This window comes from Capra hircus, chromosome 26 (assembly GCF_001704415.2).
Source record: "Capra hircus breed San Clemente chromosome 26, ASM170441v1, whole genome shotgun sequence".
NCBI classification, from domain to species: domain Eukaryota; kingdom Metazoa; phylum Chordata; class Mammalia; order Artiodactyla; family Bovidae; genus Capra; species Capra hircus.
Window position 1 is genome coordinate 42,779,687 of NC_030833.1, and position 25,914 is coordinate 42,805,600.

At 41.5% G+C, this 25,914-nt stretch overlaps 1 protein-coding gene across 2 annotated transcripts in view; it reads left to right on the plus strand.

Annotated features, from left to right (window-relative positions):
- LOC102183481 (neutral ceramidase) overlaps window positions 1–25,914 on the plus strand; it is a 104,103-nt gene that overhangs the window by 19,634 nt on the left and 58,555 nt on the right. Inside the window, exons 2-5 of one of the 2 annotated variants that reach the window (XM_005698167.3) lie at window positions 10,846–10,961; window positions 15,119–15,279; window positions 19,340–19,539; window positions 21,270–21,419. In XM_005698167.3, coding sequence (XP_005698224.2) covers window positions 15,153–15,279; window positions 19,340–19,539; window positions 21,270–21,419 — 477 coding nt within the window. In that variant the 5' untranslated portion in view covers window positions 10,846–10,961; window positions 15,119–15,152. The remainder of the gene's footprint in view (window positions 1–10,845; window positions 10,962–15,118; window positions 15,280–19,339; window positions 19,540–21,269; window positions 21,420–25,914) is intronic. The other variant, XM_005698169.3, reaches the window with a different exon arrangement.

A 25,914-nucleotide genomic window follows, 5' to 3' on the forward strand; every position in this document is an offset into this window, starting at 1 on the left:
TACAAATTGTGAAATTATTTGTTCTAGCTCTGAAAAATACCGCTGGTAGCTTGATAGGGATTGCATTGAATCTGTAGATTGCTTTGGGTAGTATACTCATTTTCACTATATTGATTCTTCCGATCCATGAACATGGTATATTTCTTGCTCCTCTGTCCATGGGATTCTCCAGGCAAGAATATTGGAGTGGGTTGCCATTTCCTTCTCCAGGGGATCTTCCTGACCCAGGGATCGAACCCAGGTCTCCTGCATTGCAGGCAAATGCTTTAATCTCTGAGCCACCAGGGAAGCCCATATATAGGTCTTTAGTTTATTTAGGTAGATATATTCCTAAGTATTTTATTCTTTTCGTTGCAATGGTGAATGGAATTGTTTCTTTAATTTCTCTTTCTGTTTTCTGATTATTAGTGTATAGGAATGCAAGGGATTTCTGTGTGTTGATTTTATATCCTGCAACTTTACTATATTCATTGATTGGCTCTAGTAATTTTCTGGTGGAGTCTTTAGGGTTTTCTATGTAGAGGATCATGTCATCTGCAAACAGTGAGAGTTTTACTTCTTCTTTTCCAATTTGGATTCCTTTTATTTCTTTTTCTGCTCTGATTGCTGTGGCCAAAACTTCCAGAACTATGCTAAATAGTAGCGGTGAAAGTGGGCACCCTTGTCTTGTTCCTGACTTTAGGGGAAATGCTTTCAATTTTTCACCATTGAGGATAATGTTTGCTGTGGGTTTGTCATATATAGCTTTTATTGTGTTGAGCTATGTTCCTTCTATTTTTGCTTTCTGGAGAGTTTTGATCATAAATGAATTTTGAATTTTGTCAAAGGCTTTCTCTGCATCTATTGAGATAGTCATATGGCTTTTATTTTTCAGTTTGTTAATATGGTGAGTTACATTGATTGATTTGCAGATATTGAAGAATCCTTGCATCCCTGGGATAAAGCCCACTTGGTCATGGTGTATGATCTTTTTAATGTGTTGTTACATTCTGATTGCTAGAATTTTGTTAAAGATTTTTGCATCAATGTTCATCAGTGATATTGGCATGTAGTTTTCTTTTTTTGTGGCATCTTTGTCAGGTTTTGGTATTAGGGTGATGGTGGCCTCATAGAATGAGTCTGGAAGTTTACCTTCCTCTGCAATTTTCTGGAAGAGTTTGAGTAGGATAGGTGTTAGCTCTTCTCTAAATTTTTGGTAGAATTCAGCTGTGAAGCCGTCTGGACCTGGGCTTTTGTTTGCTGGAAGATTTCTGATTACAGTTTCAATTTCCATGCTTGTGATGGGTCTGTTAAGATTTTGTATTTCTTCCTGGTTCAGTTTTGGAAAATTGTACTTTTCTAAGAATTTGTCCATTTCTTCCACTTTGTCCATTTTATTGGCATATAATTGCTGCGGCTGCTGCTGCTAAGTCGCTTCAGTCATGTCCAATTCTGTGTGACCCCATAGATGGCAGCCCACCAGGCTCCCCCATCCCTGAGATTCTCCAGGCAAGAACACTGGAGTGGGTTGCCATTTCCTTCTCCAATGCATGAAAGTGAAAAGTGAAAGTGAAGTCACTCAGTCATGTCCAACTCTTAGCGACCCCATGGACTGCAGCCTACCAGGCTCCTCCATCCATGGGATTTTCCAGGCAAAAGTACTGGAGTGGGGTGCCATTGCCTTCTCCATAATTGCTGATAGTGGTCTCTTATGATCCTTTGTATTTCTGTGTTGTCTGTTGGGATCTCTCCATTTTCATTTCTAATTTTATTGATTTGATTTTTTTCCCTTTGTTTGTTGATGAGTCTGGCTAATAGTTTGTCAATTTTATTTATCCTCTCAAAGAACCAGCTTTTGGCTTTGTTGATTTTTGCCATGGTCTCTTTTTTTTTTTTTTTTTGCATTTATTTCTGCCCTAATTTTTAAGATTTCTTTCCTTCTACTAACCCCAGGGTTCTCCATTTTTTCCTTTTCTAGTTGCTTTAGGTGTAGAGTTAGGTTATTTATTTGACTTTTTTCTTGTTTCTTGAGGTATGCCTGTATTGCTATGAACTTTCCCCTTAGCACTGCTTTTATAGTGTCCCACAGGTTTTGGGTTGTTGTGTTTTCATTTTCATTTATTTCTATATATATTTTGATTTCTTTTTTGATTTCTTCTGTGATTTGTTGGTTATTCAGAAGTGTGTTGTTCAGCCTCCATATGTTGGAAGTTTTAATAGTTTTTCTCCTGTAATTGAGATCTAATCTTAATGTATTATAGTCAGAAAAGATGCTTGGGATGATTTCAATTTTTTTGAATTTATCAAGGCTAGATTTGTGGCCCAGGATGTGATCCATCCTGGAGAAGGTTCCATGAGCACTTGAGAAAAAGGTGAAATTCATTGTTTTGGGGTGAAATGTCCTATAGATATCAATTAGGTCTAACTGGTCTATTGTATCATTCAAAGTTTGTGTTTCTTTGTTAATTTTCCATTTAGTTGATCTGTCCATAGGTGTGAGTGGGGTATTAAAGTCTCCCACTATTATTGTGTTATTGTTAATTTCCCCTTTCATACTTGTTAGCATTTGTCTTACATATTGCAGTGCTCCTATGTTGGGTGCATATATATTTATAATTGTTATATCTTCTTCTTGGATTGATCCTTTGATCATTATGTAGTGGCCTTCTTTGTCTCTTTTCACAGCCTTTGTTTTAAAGTCTATTTTATCTGATATGAGTATTGCTACTCCTGCTTTCTTTTGGTCTCTATTTGTGTGGAATATCTTTTTCCAGCCCTTCACTTTCAGTCTGTATGTGTCTCTTGTTTTGAGGTGGGTCTCTTGTAGACAACATATACAGGGGTCTTGTTTTTGTATCCATTCAGCCAGTCTTTGTCTTTTGGTTGGGGCATTCAACCCATTTACGTTTAAGGTAATTATTGATAAGTATGATCCTGTTGCCATTTACTTTATTGTTTTGGGTTCGAGTTTATACACCCTTTTTGTGTTTCCTGTCTAGAGAATATCCTTTAGCATTTGTTGGAGAGCTGGTTTGGTGGTGCTGAATTCTCTCAGCTTTTGCTTGTCTGTAAAGCTTTTGATTTCTCCTTCATATTTGAATGAGATCCTTGCTGGGTACAGTAATCTGGGCTGTAGGTTATTTTCTTTCATCACTTTAAGTATGTCTTGCCCTTCCCTCCTGACCTGAAGAGTTTCTATTGAAAGATCAGCTGTTATCCTTATGGGGATCCCCTTGTGTGTTATTTGTTGTTTTTCCCTTGCTGCTTTTAATATTTGTTCTTTGTGTTTGATCTTTGTTAATTTGATTAATATATGTCTTGGGGTGTTTTGCTTTGGGTTTATCCTGTTTGGAACTCTCTAGGTTTCTTGGACTTGGGTGATTATTTCCTTCCCCATTTTAGGGAAGTTTTCAACTATTATCTCCTCAAGTATTTTCTCGTGGTCTTTCTTTTTGTCTTCTTCTGGGACTCCTATAATTCGAATGTTGGAGCGTTTCATATTTTCCTGAAGGTCTCTGAGATTGTCCTCATTTCTTTTAATTCATTTTTCTTTTTTCCTCTCTGATTAATTTATTTCTGCCATTCTATCTTCTACTTCACTAATCCTATCTTCTGCCTCCGTTATTCTATTTGTTGCCTCCAGAGTGTTTCTGATCTCATTTATTGAATTTATTCATTATATATTGACTCTTTTTTATTTCTTCTAGGTCCTTCTTAAACCTTTCTTGCATCTTCTCAGTCCTTGACTCCAGGCTATTTATCTGTGATTCCATTTTGATTTCAAGATTTTGGATCATTTTCACCATCATTATTCGGAATTCTTTATCTGGTAGATTCCCTATCTCTTCCTCTTTGGTTTGGTTTGGTGGGCATTCCTCCTGTTCCTTTACCTGCTGAGTATTCCTCTGTCTCTTCTTCTTGGTTATATTGCTGCATTTGGGGTGGTCTTTCTGTGTTCTGGGAATTTGTGGAGTTCTCTTTATTATGGAGTTTCCTTGCTGTGGGTGGAGTTGTATCAGTGACTTGTCAAGGTTTCTTGGTTAGCTTGTATCAGTGTTCTGATGGGTGGAGCTGGATTTCTTCTCTCTGGAGTGCAGTGAAGTGTCCAGTAATGAGTTATGAGATGTCAGTGGTTTTGGAGTAACTTTGAGCTGCCTGTATATTGAAGCTCAGGGATGTTCCTGTGTTGCTGGAGAATTTGTGTGGTATGTCTTGCTCTGGAACTTGATGACCCTTGGGTGGTGCTTGGTTTCAGTGTAGGTATGGAGGTGTTTGATGAGCTCCTATCGATTAATGTTCCCTGGAGTCCGGATTTCTCTGATGTTCTCAGGATTTGGACTTAAGCCTCCTGCTTCTGGTTTTCAGTTTTATTTTTACAGTAGCCTCAAGACTTCTCCATCTATGTAGCACCAATGATAAAACATCTAGGTTAAAGATGAAAAGTTTCTCCACAGTGAGGGACACCCAGAGAGGTTCACTGAGTTACATGGAGAAGAGAAGAGGGAGAGGGATTTAGAGGTGACCAGGATGAGATGAGGTGGAATCAAAAGAGGAGAGAGCAAGCTAGCCAGAAATCACTTCCTTATGTGTGCTCCACAGTCTGGACCACTCAGAGATGTTCACGGAGTTATACAGAGAAGAGGGAGAAAGTAGACAGAGGTGGCCAGGAGGATAAAAGAGGGAAATGAAAGGAGAGAGACAGATCCAGCCAGTAACCAGTTCCCTAAGTGTTCTCCACCATCTGGAACACACAGAGATACACAGAGTTGAGTAGAGAAGAGAAGGGGGAGGGAGGAGACAGAGGCAACCTGGTGTAGAAAAAGGAGAGTCCAATGGAGGAGAGAGTTGTCAAGCCAATAATCTTGCTCTCAAGTAAAAATGGGTACTGAATATTGGGTTTTTAAAGATACAAAATTGATAACAAATACCAAAAAGCAAAGATTAAAAATCTAGGGTAGAGGTTGGATTTTTCAAAAATACGATATTAAGAAAAGAAGGAAAAAAAAAAAAACAGTCACAAGAATTATTAAAACAACAACGACAACCACAAAAATATATATATGGCATTTGCTTTAAAAATAGGGTCTTTTTTTTGAAAAGTAATAGTAGGTTATAAAAATAAAAATTAAAGGAGAAACAGAGGACTTAAAATTGTTTAAAAAAAGTAAAAGAAAAGAAAAAGCAAAACAAAACAAAAAAAAAGAAGGATCATAAAAATAGTAAAGATATATCTGGGACTTTCTCTGGTGGTGTTGTGGGCAGTGTGGGGTCAGTTCATTTTCGGAAGTTCCTTGGATATTTCTCAAGATCTATAGGCCCCTTCCTATGTAGTCGGTACTAACAGCAGGGTTTTAACCTATTGCACCTGTCACTTCCAGTGTGGTTCCCTCTGTTTTAGCTTCTTCTGTTTGCTGGTCTCGTCAGTGTCCGATTTCCACCCTGACACAAGGGGGGCGGTGGTGGACACTTTTTTAGGCTCACTTTTTCAGTCGTGCTGTAGGGAGGAAGGGACGCTGCAAACGAGTAACACTGGCGTGTGCTCACAGTGCCAGCCACGCTGGGCCTGCCACTGCTCAAGGCACACAGCTCAGGCTCTGGGTGGCTCCGCTGGAACCATCTGAGGCCGGCCCCGGGCTGCATGCACCTCCCCCGTCTAAGCCGCTCAGGCTCGGCTCTCAGGTAGTCCTCAGAGGCGCAGACTCGGTTGGGCCTGCGTTTAGTGCCCTTCCCAGGTCCGAGTAGCTCAGGTCTCTGGCACAGTCACTGCGACTTGTTGCCTTTCCCATCCGTGCTGCTCAGTCTTCTGGGTGTACCACGGGCGCCCCTTCTCAGGTGGATGGTGACTGTCCAGGACCCCAAGAAGTCTTAGTTAGCAAAGGAGCTTGTTTGCAGTTTGGTAGGTAATGTCTCTCTGGGGCTGCGATTGAGCCCTTCCTGCCCTTCCATCCCTGGCTGCCTGTCGCTGGAGGGGGATGGTCTATAGCTGGCTAATTCGGTTCTGCCCTTTGTTCTGTGTGCGGTCCTGGCGGTGTCTTATGTTAGAGCTTTTCGCTGGTAGCTATCCCACGGTCTGGTTTGCTAGCCCAAGTTAGTTCACTCTGGTTACACTTGGGCATTCCGCCCGATTCTTAAAAAGCACTGCAGCCCGCGCCTCCCTGCCCAGCCCCCGCTTGCTAGTGGCGGATGCAGGCATCTGTGCTGCTTCTCCACTGGGGGAGTTAGCTGTTGGGCTCGTAATCTGTTGGTTTTAATTATTTATTTTTCCTCCTTGTTATGTTGCCCTCTGTGCTTCCAAGGCTCGCCACAGATGCGGCAGTGAGAGTGTTTCCTGGTGTTTGGAAACTTCTCTCTTTTTAAGACCCCCTTCCCAAAACAGGACTCCCTTCCAGGGACTGAGCTCCCTCCCTGCCTCTTTGGTCTCTTATTTCATCTTTTATATTTTTTCCTGCCTGTTTTTGAAGACAATGAGCTGCTTTTCTGGGTCCCTGATGTCCTCTGCCAGCATTCAGAAGTTGTTTTGTGAAGTTTACTCAGCGTTGAAATGTTCTTTTGATGCATTTGTGGGGGAGAAAGTGGTCTCCTCGTCCTATTCCTCAGCCATCTTAGGACCGCCCCCCACATTCAATTTAATAACTCAATGCATCATGCTGTAGAGTTAGCAAAGAACTTAAAAAAATACCTATATTAATCAGGTGATTTTTGTGTTAGTCTTTATTTTTCACACAAGGAAAATGAAACTTAGAGGGATAAAGATCACTGAGAAAAAAGCCTCAATCTTTAGATTCTTAATTACAATCTTTTCCATACCCCCAATGTTTCTGTTTATCTTTTGCCCTTTGTGTTGAAAGTAGGACTGGGGTATATTTGTGAAGAGGAGCTCTGCAGACTTGGAATAGTTTCTCTACCCTTTTGTCTGAGAAAAGCAGTACTGTCAGTATTACTGGGAATGTGTGTGAATGTTAAGTTGCTTCTGACTAAGCTAAGTCATGTCTGACTCTTTTATGACCCCATGGACAGTAGCCTGCCAGGCTCCTCTGTGCATGCGGTTTTCCAAGAAAGAATACCTAAGTGGGTTGCCATTTCCTTCTCTGGGGAATCTTCCCAACCCGGGGATCGAACCCACATCTCTTATGTCTCCTGCATGGCAGCCAGGTTCTTTACCACTGGTGCCACCTGGGAAGCCTGTGAACATGCCTGGGAATATGGGTTTGGAAATTCCTAGGGGAAGGAGAGCTATGGTGAGCTCCTCGATCGCATGCAATCTTCCTCCCACTATGGTTAGAGCTGGAACCTCCTTTATAGAACTTGGGCTCCCAACTGAAGGGAATAACATTCCTTAGTTGTATTTTCAGGTTTAACATATGACAGGTACATAAAGAAATCAATAAACATTCTCTCCAGTTTGGAACAGAAAGAACTCTGTTCTCTCTTCTATTCCTTGTGGTTTGAGGTCGAGATTCAGCTGCGACAAGTGAAAACATCACTCAATTGATGATGGGACTGCTTTTGGGTTCAGAGGGATTTTTCAGTCCTTTGTAAAACCCATAAAGTGGTAAGGTATCACTATGTTAGCCCTGTGTACTTAAAATTAATTTCTTTGCCAGCATAATGAAAAGTTCATTGTGCCAAACTGCTCATCAATTTTAATTTTAAGAGTGTTCCCAGAGGTGGCTTGGCGTACACAGTGTCCAATACACATATTCTCCAAAGAGGTCCATTACTCATTCTTGTGAGATTTAGCTTAGGTGAGTTCTTTACTGGAGATAACAGAGTCCCCTCCTGTTAGCTAAAGAAGAAAGGGCTTTATGAAGGGAGAGAGGTCACTTGCAAAATCTTTGTGAAGGTTGAAGACAGAGAATTGAGACTGAGCTTCTAGGAACATCTTCCAGCCCCCGCCACCACCAACTTAAAATGCAGAACTGATCTGGTTAGGGATGGGCTGTCTTGGTCATAGTCATGGAATAAGGAAGCAGCTCAGAGTCATGCTGCCATGCCATAAACTAGGAAGACGGATGTCCCATGCCCTTTCTCCCCAAGTAGCTCAGTTCTGAATCAAGATCTCACATGAGTGCCACATGAGTACCTAAACTACATCTGGCATTCAAGGCAAATGAGGATCCAGCCTCTGCACACAGGTGGGCTTAGAAAGGGTGTGGAGTGAAGTTTGCCACAGTATCTGCTGCAGGGCTTTAAACTGCCTCTCTGCTGTCCACCGGCATATTAAAGAGCACAGCTGACTTCCCCTCCACTGGTTCTCCCATCTGTCCTCTCTGTCTATCACCCATCCATTGATCTGAGTTTTGCACTTTTGGTATTGTTTCCTTTTGCAAAAAACAAAAACAAAAACAAAACCTGATACTGAATGTATTTGAAAGATAAAGATTTCAAAAAATACATAATCATAGAAGCATTATTTCACTAACATTCTAAATAATAATCCCTTAATATCACCAAATAGCTAGCTAGTGTTCACATTTTCCCAATTGTCTCATAATTTTGAAAAACAGTTTGAATCAGGTTCCATGGAGACCACAGTCTGGGTGTTATATGAAATACTTCAGTTCAGTTCAGTCACTCAGTCATGTCCAACTCTTTGCGACCCCATGAACCGCAGCACGCCAGGCCTCCCTGTCCATCACCAACTCCCGGAGTCCACCCAAACTCATGTCTATTGAGTCGGTGATGCCATCCAACCATCTCATCTTCTGTCGTCCCCTTCTCCTCCTGCCCTCAATCTTTCCCAGCATCAGGGTCTTTTCAAATGAGTCAACTCTTCGCATCAGGTGGCCAAAGTATTGGAGTTTTAGCTTCAACATCAGTCCTTCCAATGAACACTCAGGACTATCCACCATCTCCTTTAGGATGGACTGGTTGGATCTCCTCGCAGTCCAAGGGACTCTCAAGAGTCTTCTCCAACATCACAGTTCAAAAACATCAATTCTTCTGTGCTCAGCTTTCTTTATAGTCCAACTCTCACATCCATACATGACTACTGGAAAAACCATAACCTTGATTAGACAGACCTTTGTTGGCAAAGTAATGTCTCTGCTTTTTAATATGCTATCTGCTGCTGCTGCTGCTAAGTCGCTTCAGTCATGTCCGACTCTGCAACCCCACAGACGGCAGCCCATCAGGCTCCCCGGTCCCTGGGATTCTCCAGGCAAGAACACTGGAGTGGGTAATATGCTGTCTAGGTTGGTCATAACTTTCCTTTTTAAAAGTAAGTTATTCTTCAATTATTCCAAGAATTAAAGAATGAAAAAGGATGTGGCTATTAGCATGGAGTATATGAAATTAGCCTGAAACCTTTTAAGGCCCCTACCCCACAGGCATAATTAAAATATTAAGAAAATTCATAGTGTTAATAACTATCAGTTAATGGTTTAGGAGTTGGGCACTTGGGAAAGTCTCCCTCAGTGTCAGGATGTTAAGAGACAGAGGGCATGGTCAGCTTCATCATCTGCTAATGAGGAGTGAACACATGACTTTATTCCCGGAGGCTACAATGCCAGGGCCAGGGTGGGAGTGTGGTAGATAGCAAGAGTTTGATGAAAAGCAAGAGGTCTTGTCTGGGAATCTGGAGACCTGGGTTCACATCCTAGAATAATTATTATTTAATCATGCTCACTTTTAACCATCCTTTCCTGTTCTGGAAGCCCTTTAACTTTTGTGTGTTTCCTCATCTGTAAAATGGGTAGAAGATAAGTGAGTGTCTTGGGGTGATGAATTGAAAAGGATAGCCATCCTATCCTAGCAAACAGGATTTGTCTGGCCATTCACAAGGCGGAGTACTAACTACTATATGATCATGGCTGTGTGGCCATTCAGACAGAAATAAAATACATGCACAAAATATTCACAGTGATTACATTTTCCCCTCACCCGGAGATGGTCTTATTGCTGACTATTGGAGCCCAGTGTCTTGCTGGACGCCACAAATCCCCTTGGCCCAACATTTTTCCTGCACTGACTCTGTCACAGTGCTTGGAATCTCCTTGATTCTCATGTTCTTAGTGTTCTGGTATGGGCATTCAACTGTTGTATGGGAGAAATGATACATTATGCCATGATTATCTTCTAACACCCTGGTTAAAGTGATCTTATCTGACTCCATTGTGGATCATCTTGCTAGACTCGGTGGGAACAATCATGGCGTGGCTCCATATTATAGAGAGAAAGATGGCTGAAGAGGTCCCAAAGAGACCACATTTTAGATATTTACAAAAAAGCTACATGGCTTATTATAGAAAATGCCAAGAACCAAAAAGTTGAAAACAAAACTCACTCATGATCTTTTCACCAGATAATTGCTTCTTAATATTTTTTTGCTATACTTTTTTACAGTCTTTGTGATCAATACATAAGTATTATACATTTTATATATATTGTATATTTTGCAAAATATTGTAAATATTGTATATTTTACAAAAATGAGGTCATAATGTTTTGAAATTTTAATGATGTAAAAAAAATTGAATGTCTTGAAATTGTTGTAAATGTTGCCTAGTGGGGCCCATAGCCCACACTAAGGTCCAGCATACATTATCATTCCCTCTTGATAAACTGGTTGAATGACCATGGGTAAATAAGTAAAATGGGTACTTTTTGTGTGTGTGTGATCCAGGTTAGAGCTGTCGCACAGACCTTGATGGGCTGAAAGAGTTGTGTTGGAATCTGAAATGACCTTCAGCCTGGCAGGCCTTCTGCAGCCCAGTTCCTCAGTATCAGGCTGTGCCAGGGGAGAATTTGCTAATAAGCCATTTGTTATCAACACGCTAATCTCTTCCAAGTACCAAACCCACAAAACTGTGCTAACGAGAACTCTTAACTTGCTTGGACATAACTGTGAAGATCTTTCCTCGGTAGGTTTCAGAAAGTGCTGAGAAGTCTCAACTGAGCAGTGGTCCAGGGGACAGGGGACAAGATTCTGGGCCACTATTTGCTTTACCAGGACACACAAGTTCATCTGAGTGGTTGAGCCGGTAAGAATGCCTGCATTTCCTTGGAGGGAGGGATCTTGAATCCTTTTGTCTCAGGGATCTTAATTACACCTGGTTTTCTTAGCTTTGGAAACCTTTTTGCCAAAACACTTCTTTTTAACTGTTGCATTCCTGAAAAATAGGGGACCTCAGGGTGATATGGCAAGTGACATGCTGCTGGATCATTAGTGCCTTGCCATTGACCTTGCAGGATTAAGTGGGAAGTATTTGAAAATGTACAGCTCTTTATTTTTAAACATTTATTTATTTATTTATTTATTTATTTATTTATTTTTTAGTTCTGCAGACTTTTATTATTTATTTATTTTAGATACAATTAATGTTCATTTGCTGTTGTATCTTTTGTTTTTTTTAATTTTAAAATCTTTAATTCTTACATGCATTCCCAAACATGAACCCCCCTCCCACCTCCCTCCCCACAACATCTCTCTGGGTCATCCCCATGCACCAGCCCCAAGCAAGCTGCACCCTACGTCAGACATGGACTGGCGATTCAATTCTTACATGACAGTATACATGTTAGAATTCCCATTCTCCCAAATCATCCCACCCTCTCCCTCTCCCTCTGAGTCCAAAAGTCCGTTATACACATCTGTGTCTTTTTTCCTGTCTTGCATACAGGGTCGTCATTGCCATCTTCCTAAATTCCATATATATGTGTTAGTATACTGTATTGGTGTTTTTCTTTCTGGCTTACTTCACTCTGTATAATCGGCTCCAGTTTCATCCATCTCATCAGAGCTGATTCAAGTGAATTCTTTTTAACGGCTGAGTAATACTCCATTGTGTATATGTACCACAGCTTTCTTATCCATTCACCTGCTGATGGACATCTAGGTTGTTTCCATGTCCTGGCTATTATAAACAGTGCTGCGATGAACATTGGGGTACATGTGTCTCTTTCAATTCTGGTTTCCTCAGTGTGTATGCCCAGCAGTGGGATTGCTGGGTCATAAGGTAGTTCTATTTGCAATTTTTTAAGGAATCTCCACACTGTTCTCCATAGTGGCTGTACTAGTTTGCATTCCCACCAACAGTGTAGGAGGGTTCCCTTTTCTCCACACCCTCTCCAGCATTTATTGCTTGCAGATTTTTGGATCACAGCCATTCTGACTGGTGTGAAGTGGTACCTCATTGTGGTTTTGATTTGCATTTCTCTGATAATGAGTGATGTTGAGCATCTTTTCATGTGTTTGTTAGCCATCCGTATGTCTTCTTTGGAGAGATGTCTATTTAGTTCTTTGGCCCATTTTTTGATTGAGTCGTTTATTTTTCTGGAATTGAGCTGCATAAGTTGCTTGTATATTTTTGAGATTAGTTGTTTGTCAGTTGCTTTATTTACTTACTTTTTGTGGTGAGTGGGCTTTCTCAAGTTGCAGTGAGCGGGGGCTACTCTCTAGTCGCAGTGAGCGGGCTTCTCATTGCAGTAGCTTCTCCTGTTGCAGAGCAGGGGCTCTAGGGGCATTTGGGCTCAGTAGTTGCAGCTCATGGACTCTAGAGCGCAGGTGGCACGTGCGCTTAGTTGCTCCACAGCATGTATGAACTTCCTGGACCAGAGGATCAGACTCATGCCCCCTGGCATTGGCAGGCAGATTTTTTTTAACCACAGGACCACCACGGAAGTATAACAGTCCTTTAAAATATAATCACTGGTTCAGCTCTCCAAGGCACATTTACCTTTCGAAGAGAGGTATAAGGCTCTCTTATACATGAAGGTATAAGGCTTCATGTTTACATTCAGATTTTAATCATTTTTGAAGGATAGTGTGTTGAAAAAAAAAGGTAGCATTGGGTTGGCCAAAAAGTTCATTCAGGTTTTTCTATATGAACTTTTTGGCCAACCCAATATGTTGGTGGTAATTTTGGGAACTAAATAGAGTGGTTAAATACATGAGATATATCACTGTAATCCACGTAAGAAGTAAACTCTAATGTTAAATCAAGTGCCATTGTTGACTTGTGTAAAAGGTCAGTGGTGACAATTAGTTCAGCAGAGCAAAAGTAGCAAAAAACAATCTGTATACACACATGCATATACATATTTTATATCATGTCTATTACATAGGCTTTTACCATGTAGCCTCATTTCCACATGTGATCTGCATATACATGCTTTAGGGTTGAGGGGTCTAGCTGCCAGTCTGGACCATTTTTAATGGCCTTCTTTGTGCTATCTCAGCTAGCAGGAAGGCTCATAGGAACCAAAGCTTTAAGTAAGAACTAGGTTTACAAGGTCTGAAGTCTGCTACTGAAAACAAACAGCAACTGACTAGCAAACTTCTTTGAGTTATCAAAATTTTAGATGCACATCTTAGATGTACTTTCTGACTCAGGGCTGAGAGTGAAAGTTGTTTTGCCCTAAATTTGAAGGTGTCCCTACTGGTGGTGGTGAGACTGACTGCAGCGGTGATGAATGGTTGAGGAATGCCTACTAACAAACCACCAGGAAGTACAGGAAGATGTTTCAAGCTCTTCACCCACTCCCAGTTCAGCACTACCTCTGAAGTGTTTGCTCTCGGACTGTTTATCAACCTTTAGTCCAAGGGTTGCAAAATAAAATGATGACAAAGACCATATAGATAAGGCTCACTGGGTACAGACGGTGGCAGGTTGCAGAAGGGCTGCCCCATTGAAAGGAACAGCAGCTACTAAGCTTTACAAAACTCCTGGGACACAGGAATGCTGGCTCAGTGTTGCCATATATTATGGAATGTTTTGAAAGGAAGCCTGACATTTCATATTTGTAAATGTAGGTTCTATTTTTACAGATAAATTGTCACCTTTTATCTTTCATCTTGTTGACTAAGTCAAATTGAAATGAAACATTGGGCCATAATAAACACAGCTGATTGTTGCCAATTTACTGGCCTTGGGGGTAGCACCATCTTACCCAAGGCTTGGGACTCCAGTCCCACCTTACTACACAAGCTTCCTTAAGGTTAAGAAAATAGATTCTAAAGTTCCCACCTTGGATTTGTGATTCTTGAATACTAGTCTCATATAAACTCTCTTAGGCCAATGAGGAGCACAGAGCCTTTGCTTTTTTTTTTTTTTTTAATTTAAATTTTATTTTTTTACTTTACAATACTGTATTGGTTTTAATTGATAAATGCTAACATTCTGAACACTTACTACATTCCTTGTAACAAAGTATAACTGCATCATCTCATTTTTATAAAAACGATGTGATAGGTACCAAAAGTATCATCGCCACATCCCTATTTACAAATGGGGAAACTGAGGCTCAGTGTCAGGCGTAATTTCCCAGGGTCATCTAGTAAGTGGCAGATGTGAGATCTGAACTCTGACACCAGACCTCACAACCCAATTTGTAACCATATTATACTTTCTCCTACTGCATCATGTGAACCTGCATAATTCGCATATTTATGAAGCTTCTCTAGTCCCTCTGAGCTGTGATGAATTCGAGGCCTAAAATGTCTTCAGGAATCAGTAAGGACATTTTCTGCTTTTGTAGCACACAATGGCATTCTCTTTATCCTCATCCTTTGACTTGGGGTTTGCAAAATGTGTGGGATCCTTCCAATCACTGAAGAGAGAAATTTTACAAATGCCTGGCTTTAGATCAGAGATGCCAATCTCCTTTTCCATGTTGTTTTCTATTTGGGTGGAAATCAAAAGTTAGGACAGGAGGTTTAAAGGCCAGAGTTATGTGTTTCACCTCCTTGTTGACAAGTTATTTAACCATGGCCACAAAGTACGGCCCTAACCTCAACCAGCTTTCTCACAAGTACAAGCCATGTGGGTACCTCAGTTATCCTTGTTGGCAGAAATGCTTCAGCCTAGACCAATATACAGAGAGTACCACTGCCGTGAATGAAAGCAGTATGACGTATCCTAGGAGTACATATATGTTTTAGCTTTGTTGTCAATGCCAGATGACGGGTGGTGGCTTCCAAGATGAGCACTGTGCTGAAAAGCATTTGGAAACCCCATGTGAATTCATCGCAGAGTGCTGTAATTGATTGGTCATGTCTTCCATGAAGACATGGGAGATAAGGGACATGGACCTAGTGGCATTCCTGGTACAATCTGTTCTATGAGAGAGCTAAGATATCTTTGCCTTTGCAGCTTGAAACCTGTGTATTTTGTTATTCTTTTACCTGTCTCTTTCACAGTTCTCCTTCTGACTCTTGCTTCTCCTCGGAAAAAATGGCCAAACGCACCTTTTCCAGCTTCGAAATATTCCTGATTTTCCTCCTTGTGATGATGACAGGGATCACGGTGGCTCTTCTCAGTCTGTTGTTTATCACCAGTGGGACCATTGAAAATCACACAGGCAAGTATCGTGAGTACTCTTAGATGCTATTCCTGCTGCTGCTGCTGCTGCTAAGTTGCTTCAGTCATGTCCAACTCTTTGCAACCCCATAGACAGCAGCCCATCAGGCTCCGCCTTCCTTGGGATTCTCCAGGCAAGAACACTGGAGTGGGTTGCCATTTCCCTGTCCAATGCATGAAAGTGAGAAGTGAAAGTGAAGTCTCTCAGTCGTGTCCAACTCTTAGTGACCCCATAGACTGCAGCCTACCAGGCTCCTCCGTCCATGGGATTTTCCAGACAAGAGTACTGGAGTGGGTTGCCATTGCCTTCTCCGATGCTATTCCTAGCCAGTAGGAAATTTCTTCATTATGGGGAACACCAAGGCAAGAAACAGTGTCTGCTGATAATAGGGCAGTTCACTGTATACTTAAGCACCAAGGGATGGTCATGTAACCTTTCCATCAGTTGCTCTTTATGCAATGATAGCAATTTTTATCAAATTTACCTTTGCTCCCAAATAGCCAGTGTGGTGTTCTGACATGCACGTATTTGTTTCACTTTTCCATTGATCTAAGTACAGCTTAGGATTCTTCAAGGCCCAGTGACTCCTGAGCCTCTTCTTTTTCTCTTTGCCTTCTTTCTGGCATCATCTTCTCCTGGGGGGCAAAAGGAGAAGGAAAGACCTGCTGAATGTCAATTAGTCTGTGAAACTTTAGAGAAGGGATCTTGAACTCAAATGCTATGAAGGTCAGTCAAGTTCCATAAATGAGGGGAGGTGGCCCAGAGTGGGGGCAGGTGTATTTCTGGTGAAGAGGGTCCACAGACCCTCCTGAGTGTCAACTGTTTGTTATCATGTTGTCATGTGGACTCAACTCTCCTGAGTTTTCAATGAAAGCTAGAAATTTGGGGAGGCAGTTTAGATACCTTCCAATTTTTTTTTAACGTTGAAAACTAATTTAGATTTTGGAAACTATCTAGGCTACATTTACAGGCAATCAGGTCCATAGGCCTTTGATGGTGCCTCTTCTTTGATAGGTTATATACCTAATAAAACTGCTGAGATTTTCCTGCTGAGACAATTGCTTCTCAGTAGGAAAGCTATGACAGACAGACAGTGTGTTGAAAACCAGAGACATTACTCTGCCAACAAAGGTCTATATAGTCAAGGCTCTGGTCTTCCCAATGGTCACATATGGTTGTGAAAGCTGACTGTAAAGAAGGCAGAGCACCAAAAAACTGATGACTTTGACCTGTGGTGCTGGAGAAGACTCCTGAGGGTTCCTTGGGCAACAAGGAGATCAAACCAGTCAATCTTAAGGGAAATCAACCCTAAATACTCATTGGAAGAACTGATGCTGAAGCTCCAGTGTTTTGATCTCACAGACAACTTTGTCTGTGTTTGATGCTCACAGACAACTTGTTGGAAAAGTTCCTGATGCTGGGAAAGGTTGAGCGCAGAGGAGAAGAGGGCATCAGAGAATGAGATGGCTGGATGGCATCACTGATGCAATGGACATGAACTTGGGCAAACTTCGGGAGATAGTGAGGGACAGGGAGGCCTCGTATGCTCCAGTCCATGGGGTTGCAAAGAGTCAGACATGACTTGGTGACTGAACAACAACAATAACTAATAAACAGTACAAAAGACAGGTGGGGGATTGAATGCTTTGACCAAAGTAAAGGGTGGGCTTTACAAATGAGTTCATCTCTATCATTTTTCTAGATTCCAGAGATTGGAATTGACATGTAAACACTACTGTGTATAAAATAGATAACTAATGAGAACCTACTGTGTAGCACAGGAAACTCTACTCAGTGCTCTGTGGTGACCCAAATAGGCAGGAAATCCAAAAAAAGAGGGGATACATGTATACATACAGCTGATTCACTTTGCTGTATAGTAGAAACTAACACAAGGTTATAAAGCAAATGCATTCCAACAAAAGGCAGGGAGGGCGGAGAGAGGGCTGTCCTCAGGCCCAGTGTAGAAACAGGCAGTGTTTTTCAGCTCAGTTTTCTCTTTTGCGGCCTCTTCTCTTTTCCAGTGTGTTCTCTACCTGTCTTCATATTTCAGATTCCCTGAAAACCCAGAGAAACAGAGATCCTCTTTTCTGGCAGTGGACAGAATGAGTATTATTGCTAGAAATGAAAGAATCCATAGGACTTAACCTAGTTTTCTGTTCTAAAATTAGAGAATCTAGAGTCTGAGGCTCAGAGAGGTAATAGTGAAAATACTAGCCGCTATTTTCATTTAGTGTACAGGTGTGTTTAGTTGCTCAGTCGTGTCCGACTCTGTGACCCCATGGACTTTAGCCCACCAGGCTCCTTTGTCCATGGGATTCTCTAAGCAAGAATACTGCAGTGAGCTGTCATTTCCTTCTCCAAGGCATCTCCCAACCCAGGGATGGAACCCAAATCTCCTGCACTTCAGGCAGATAAAATGAGAAATTTACCTAGAATGCTTGCCATAGTGCTTGATGCGAAGCAATCCATCAATAAACAATAACTTCTATGATGCAAATAGTAAGCATTCTATGTAAATTTCTCATTTTATTCGTACAAAACTGCCATAAAGCTAGGTGCTAGCCTTAGCACCATTTTAGACACCTGAAACTCCGAGATGGAGAATAAGCCCCATGGCTATGTGACTAGATTTGGCATTGGCCTCCACCACATTTCTTTGTTGGTATCCGTAAGGCAGAAGCGAAGGTGCCTATTTTCCTTCCTTGCAATACTTGATGTTTTGTAGAATACTTGGGCTTAGGGGTAGGAAGGCATGGATTCTAACTGTGCTTAGCATGTGGATGAAAGAGCAGCTGATTCTGAGTTGGAGGGTCTGATTGGGCACCTGATTCATCATATGCTTTCTATGGAAACGTGGTTAAATCCTTTCTCTGGGTTTCAGTTTCTTTATAAGTAAAACGGAGGTGATTGGATGATGTGATCTCTAAACTTTCTTGAGTTCCAGAATTCTGGAACCCAGAAGAAGTCTGCTGTCAATCTCTTGCCTAAGTACTTTCTGACCACTGATGCATGTAACACTGACGTGTGTTGCTTTGACCAACCCTGGCTGTTGTCTGAGGTAGAAACAGACAAAATGAAATAGATAAGATGTCTAAATGTGTAAATAAAACTGAAGCTATATGTCAGCCATTGCTCTAAATTTTGACTATGTCTTAAGATATTAATTGTCAATAAACTCTAGTCAGTAGGAGACGATTCAGGTTATGAGAAAGTTATGTTACTTTTCTTCATGGATGAAAAAAGTTGAGGTAAAATAGGTTAAGTCATTGATTCAGCTAGTAAAGGTAGAGTTAATTTTCAAACCCCAGTTGTTTCTGACATCTGCCCTTTTAGTCTCTATCCCGTTTGGCCTCCCTTATATTGGGATGTGTGTGTGATGTTAATATAGGGTATATATATTAATGTGCATACCTATATGGTGATATGAGAGCAGTTAACATAAGGTGGGACTTAAATACAATAATTTAAGTTGGCATTAAGAATTAAAGATCTAGAAGACCTTTTAGGAATAAAAGATCTAGGTTGCATTAAGCATAAAGCATCTAGAGCAGGGTAGAGACAGTAGGGTTACCTCCTGGAGGTAAGGAGTTGAGCTGGATTTGGGTAGGGTGGAAATGAACCACTCTAACATGTAGTGGAGATTGACTGGTAAAAATGGAGAGGAGTAAGGTCTCTGGATGGAGAGAATATTAGAACCCAGAGGCCGGGTTTAGTAGACTGTGTGCCAGGAACCTGGTGCCTGATTTGTTTGGCTGGAGTAGAAGTGCCAGGTGAGTGAATGAAGGGCTACAGGTTTAACAGGAACAGCCTGAGGGAGAAGTTGAAGGACATTTGTCAGAGGCCTTTATTGTCAGGCTGAAACATTTCTGAGCCATGAAAAAGATCCTCCTTGGGATTATGATATAAACCAAGTTCCTAGGATGTTTCTCACAGTGTATCTTGAATTTAAGAGAATATACAGAGATTCTTCCTTAAGAAGCTGAATCTGTGTGTCCAAACTGAGGCCAAGTGCATGGGTTAAAATTTCTTAAATATCTTATTTTGGTTTTTGATTCAGGTGTTCCATCCACCCAGAGCCCTCCAGCTACCCAGGGCTCTGCAGCCCCTCAAAACTCAACACCCTCCCGGGCCCCCACAACTACCCAGGTATCTCCAACACCCAGCACCCCAAAGACTACCCTGTTTCAGAACTTCAGTGGCTACCATATTGGCGTTGGGCGAGCTGACTGCACAGGACAAGTATCAGATATCAATTTGGTAGGTAAATCTTGGGATCCTTGAAGAGACTGTGAAACAAATGATTTTATTTGTTCAATACCCTGCATTTATTCCTAATTGTTAAATGATTTTATTTGTTCAATACCCTGCATTTATTCCTAATTGTTATGTCTTAATCTTCTCCATTTGTATTGACTTCACTGCTATCTAACATTTTGAATATTGTACTATAAGGAAGAGGGATTTTTTGCTTAACCACAACTCCCTTGTAAACTCAACTGGCCCTCTTTTATGAATGAAATTGGCAGAGTGGGCAAACTCTGATACTACAGGGGATGGACAGGTACCCTAAATGATTGAAGCAGGCCAATATAAGATAAATGTCTAGTAAATCCTAAGTGTGGGGGGCAACAGAAAGTGGGTACAACTAGAAAGTTTGAGTGGTTTTAGCTGATCATTGGCATGTAAGAGTGTGAAAGTAGGGCTGCCTCACTTTACAGTTTTTTAAAGAGAAGCCAGGGATTCCCTAGAGTCTCACACAGATTAAGAATCTGCCTGCAATGTGGGAGACTGGGGTTCGATCCCTGAGTTGGGAAGATACCCTGGAGAAGGAAATGGCTACCCACTCTAGTATTCTTGCCAGGAGAATTCCATGGACAGAGGAGCCTGGCAGGCTACAGTCCATGAGCTCACAGAGTCGGACATGACTGAAAGACAGAGAGAGAGAGAGAGAGTGAAAAAGTTCCTGGATTGAAAATCTGAGGATTTAATCTCTCTGTGGGAAAATGTAAGGAACTCTAGTTAAAACCGGAAATCTGGTGTGGGCCAACACTGTGTTAGCAAAGTAAAACCCTTTTGGGGGCCAGAGATGGCCTGTGGGCTGCTGGCATGCAATCTCCAGGCTGTGATGTTAGACACACACTTCTAGCTACCCTTTCCTAGGGAATCAGAGCATGAGATTTCCTGATAGGATTTTTTTTCCCCTCTCCAACCGAATAATCTATAGATTCTAGAAATTATTCCTAGTTGTCCTTTCTGAAAAGTGACTCTGGAATGTAAACTTTAAACGAGCACTTGTGTGAGGGATAAGCAAGCAGTAGAGGGACCGTGCTGGAGACCTGGGTGCAGCTTTTATGGGTACGCTTTGTGACATGGTGAGAGAAGGGGTTTAAGATTGATGTATGTGGTGGGCTACAACGTTGGGAGGGACAACATTGTAAAAGCCAGGGTGAGGTACCCTCAGTAAAGATAACTGTGTCCTAAAGAAACCATTTTCTTTAGGAAAAAAAGAAAAAGAAAAACAAAAAAAAACAACCCACACACCAGAAAACCAAAGTGAAGAGGACTTCAGTCTTCAGGGTATTCCTGGAAATGCGGGACGATACTTGAGGAAGTATTTCCTTCTGTAGTACCTTACATAGGCTCGAGAAAAGATCCTGTTTCAAAGAACAGAAAAACCCTGGAAGGTCTCCAGCATTATAACACAATTCCCAAGTCACACCAGCTCCTGCCTTGTCCACAGGCCAGCGAATAGCTTCTTCCAACCCGGCCATTACTTTGCCTCTATCTACACAGAACAGTAAAGACTTTTGTGTGTGTGTGATGTTGGCTTTACTCTTGAAAACACATATGCTGTCTCACTCAGAGCCGTGGTGTCAAGTGGATTGCTTTTCTTTGCCTACGTAGTCTCTTGTGGGGTTGTGCCTGGCTTCTGGTAGCAGGGGAATGAGAAGAAGTGAGGAGTGGTCTGATGCTCTCTTCCTCTTTAGATGGGCTTCAGCAAAACTGGCCAGTATGCACGGGGCATCCTCACGAGGTTGTACAGTCGTGCGTTCATCCTGGCGGAGCCGGATGGGTCCGATCGCGTAGTGTTTGTCAGCATCGACATAGGCATGGTATCCCAGCGACTCAGGCTGGAGGTAAGTGATTGGGGTGAGAAAGAGTTGCCGTGCTTTAAAGGCGAAGCCTGAAGGTGAATTTAATTAAGTAACTAAGCTCTCCTGGGTTTCTCACCCAGTGAATTTCCACTACCCTCAGGATTATAAACTCTTGACAATCCAGCTGATAATCAAGTGAGGAGGATGAGCCTTATTATTCCATTGTGAGTCAGCTTGGTCGGAACTTGCTTTCCATACTGCTGATGGCTTGTCATCATTATTAATGCCAATATATTTCACAAGCTTATTATGTCCCACGTTACTTTCTTGTACACTGTCATTTAATCTTCCTTTTTAGAAGTCTGAGAGTGCCAATTAATTACTAACCCTTCCTTCAAGGTTTTAGACAATTGAAAATAGTTGCAAGGAATGAAAGAGAATTCAAGTGCAACTCTAAGATGAAATTGGCCATAAATTGCTGAAGCTGGGTGAAAGGCACATTGTACTATTCTGATGTGTACATATTTGAAAATGTCCATAATAAAATTTAGAAGAATACAACATTAGCCCTCTTAATCTCTAAATTGTATTGTAGAATATCACAGGGCCTGTGATTTTCCCCCAATTTAGATCATGTTACCTGACTGTGGGAAAGATGAGCTCAGCAGCAAGGTACCTGGGAGTCCTGGGCAGGCAGCTTGTAAGATGCAAGGGGTAAAGGAGGAAGAGAGAAATAGTGACAGACAGGTGGACTTCCAAGTCTGTCTCTCAGCCAATTTCTAGACCCTGATCCAATTATATTTTCTCCAAGGATCAGGACACAGAAAGAAAGTATACTCAGTGTCTTCTCACATATTCACAAATGTGAGAAAGAGGAGCGTTTAGAACATCCAGAATATCCACTATTATCCATCAAATATCCACTATTCAGTGTCATGTTCTATCAGTCCCACCAAATAAGACTTGCTCCTCTTGTGTGAAAGGGCTGTGTGAAGGAGCCCAGAGGAGGGATGACGAGAGAGCTTGAAAACATGTCTCCAGTGTCACCCACTTATGGGGAGTAGGATGGGAGCCTCTCACATCTGTGGAAACATGCTGAGCAGAGAATGCAGTGCTTTTCCAAGCCCTGCACTTAACACAACTATGAGGTGGATCTGTTATTACCCCCAATTTATAGATAAAGAGACTGAGTCTTAGAGAAGGTTGAGTAACTTTCCAAAGTTCACACAAGTTAGCAAATGGTAGAGCTGAATTCTGAATGCATATATATGCCTGGTACCAGAGCCTACATTCTTAAAAGGAGGTCATTCTATTATCTTGGAGAGCATTGACTTTTTGCAAGGCACTTTGTTGGTCACTTCAGGGGGCACACAGCTAAATGAATCATAAGCCATGTTGATGAACTCACTACCTGGTTGGGGGATTAGAGGAAGGACTGTACCAGAAATATGCAAATAACTTTAATTTATTGGAATAAAGGACAATGGTTTATTATAGTTATCTATTCATGAGTAATAAATAGCTCCTCCCAAATAGGGACTTAATGAACACCTGTTGTTTTATCTCACCATTCTGTTGATGAGGAATTCAGAGCTGGCTTAGCTAGGTGGTTCTGAATTAGGGTAGTTGGCTGTCAAGGTGTTGGCAGAGGCTGCAGTCATCTGAAGGCTCAAGTAGGCTAAAAGATCCTCTTTCAGGACGATCCGGTCTTGTGGCTACTGACCACTTCCTCACTGTCCATATCCTCACGACAGAGCAACTCCCTTATAGTGAGTAACTCAAAAGAGCAGTGGAAACGACACTTGAATGGGTAGTTTTATTTATTTAATGTTTGTTGTTATTTATTTATTTGGCTGTACCGGGTCTTGCTTGCAGCATGTGAGATCTAGTTTCCTGATCAGGAACTGAACCCAGGCCCCCTGCATTGGGAACATGGAGTCTTAGGCCCTGGACCACCTGTGAAGTCCCTGAAAGAGTAGAATTGGTTGATTTGGGGGAGAGAGCTATCAAATCAAGGGGACAGCTTGCTTTGTACATGTACAAATCATATACACAGAAACACAGGGAGAAATGCAAATGGAGAAATGCCTGGAAGATATGTTGGTCATAATTTGTAGGTCTCTGGAATGCTTGGTTGTTTATGATTCTGGGTGATGGAGATTCTTAGAAAACGTTTGCAAGGGAGTGATGCAAACACAGTTCTGCTTTAGGATGATTAATCAGACAGTGATGTTTGAGGTGGGTTGAAATAGACCAGAGCTAGAGGTGAAGACGCACATTGGGAGAGTCCTTAAGTTAACATCAAGGCTCTACTGATGAGAGTTCAGTTGGGAAAACAGTAATCACACCAGGCATTTCAAATAGGGGATAAGGTATGGGGAGATTTCCCAAGGTGTTAGAAGGCTAAAAGAACTGAAAAGGGAAACTAGCACTGCAGGAAGGATTTCCACTTTTCCTGGCAATTACCCCTGTATTGTGTAATGCTGCAGAAAAGTCTTGAGCCAGTGGGACTGCAGTGAGACTATACGGCGCTAGGAAGTCAAATGTTAACATGATTTGGGGATGAGTTGGCATACGAACTAACGCTTAACATAGTCCTGTGATAAATCAGGTATTGTTCCAAGTGCTCCATATACATTAGTTCATTTAATCCTCCAAAAAACTGTATGAGGGATATACTATTGTTATGTCATTTGACAGATTGGGAAACTGAGTTTCAGAGGACCAAGTAACTTGTCCAAGGGTACAGAGCTAGAAACCGTCAGAACTGGGATTCAAACACTGACGTCTTCCTGCTGGAGAGTATGGTCATTACCACAGCACCATATTGTTTTTCTGAGGAATCAAAAGTGGTTCTGATTGGGAAATGGTGGGGTCATTAAGTAGAAATAAGACTTCAAACCTCTGTCTCTCCATACTCTACCTTTGGGGGTAGAGTATGGAGGGGATGGGGATTTAATGTGTTGGGTTAGAGACCACTATCCAGTCAATAGTTGGCACCATTTAACCATCTCTTCCAATTTTTACTTCCCCCTGCAATCTGAGACCCAGAGGAAAGACTTTGAAATGAACCCACTTACTTATCCCAAGTTAATCCAAGGGGAAAGTGTGAAAAATAACTCTTAACTAGACTAGTGCCATTAAGTTTATTATAACATTCGGTTTTAGTCAGGTTCTCAGTCTCACCTTTAAGAGTGATAACATTTTCAGCATGGAGAAAAGATTAAAGAAAAGATCTCTAAGCAGTGATGCTGGACAGGAAAACAGAATGACTTTTCTAGCTCTTTCTATGTCACGTTTCCAAGAGTGTCAGCAATAGGAAATGGAATGGAAACGGAAGTCAGACAATTGAGCTATAGACATTAATATAACTTTATAGGTCTATGATAAAAATACCCCTCCTTTCATGAAGTAGGAAACATGCTACTTATAATAGTTATTGGCAGGCATTGTTATTAGATGATGGAGTCTTCAATTTTTTTCTTTTTTCCAGAAGTCTCACATGTCTGACTTCATCTCAGAGACTATAGTTTACGATAAGATTTCTGTGAGCTGTTTGTAGTCTTTTCATTTTAAAATTCAAGATTCATAACTTCTATGTTTTTAAGAGCTTGATTCCTGCATAGAATGTACTTAATTCTAAAAATCCTGTTACAGTTCATTAGAAATAAAAATGGGTGGGACATTAGAGCTTTAAAGTTGACTGGCAGTTCTTTCTTTTCCACAACCTTCTTGCCTTGGTTACAGAATTGTAAAATTATCAGCTTCTATTTTTAATAAAATTTTTATTTTATATTGTGGTATAGCCAGTTAACAACGTTGTGATAGCTGCAGGTGCACAGCAGAGCGACTCAGCCATACATATATACTTATCCATTCTCTACTAAACTCTCCTCCCATCCAGGCTGCCACATGACATTGAACAGAGCTCCCTGTCTTTCTGGTAGGTCTTTCTTGGTTATCCATTTTAAGTATAGCAGTGTAGAACATCAGCTTTTTAACTTTGCTTATGCTTTCATGTTGTCCATTCATTGATGGTTTCCCCTTCTCCCTACAGACATTTCTTCTTCAAGAAGAAGGGTGCTTGCCCCACCCAACTCTGGTATTACACAGTAATAGTTACTGTGTAAAAGAGTATGTAAGAGTGATGAAGAGTTGGGCTGGAATTAGAATCAAACAGAAAGAATATGGAACCTCACTGGGATGGAGAGTGTGGGCTTGTAATGTTGGTCTTTACTGTTGTTCAGCCACTACATTCTGTCCTACTCTTTGAGACCTCCATGGACTGTCCATGGGGTTCTCCTGGCAAGAATACTGGAGCGGTTTGCCATTTCCTCCTCCAGGGAATCTTCCCAGATCAGGGGTTAAAGCTGTGTCTCCTGCATTGGCCCACGGTGCAGATTCTTTATCACTGAGCCACCAGGGAAGCCCAGTGTTGGTCTAATTACTTTCTATTTCCTTTCCACATTTTCCTGGTATGTGGTTGCTTACGTGGATGTGGTAAACCTAGCAATCAGTTTATGGGGCATGGAGAGGT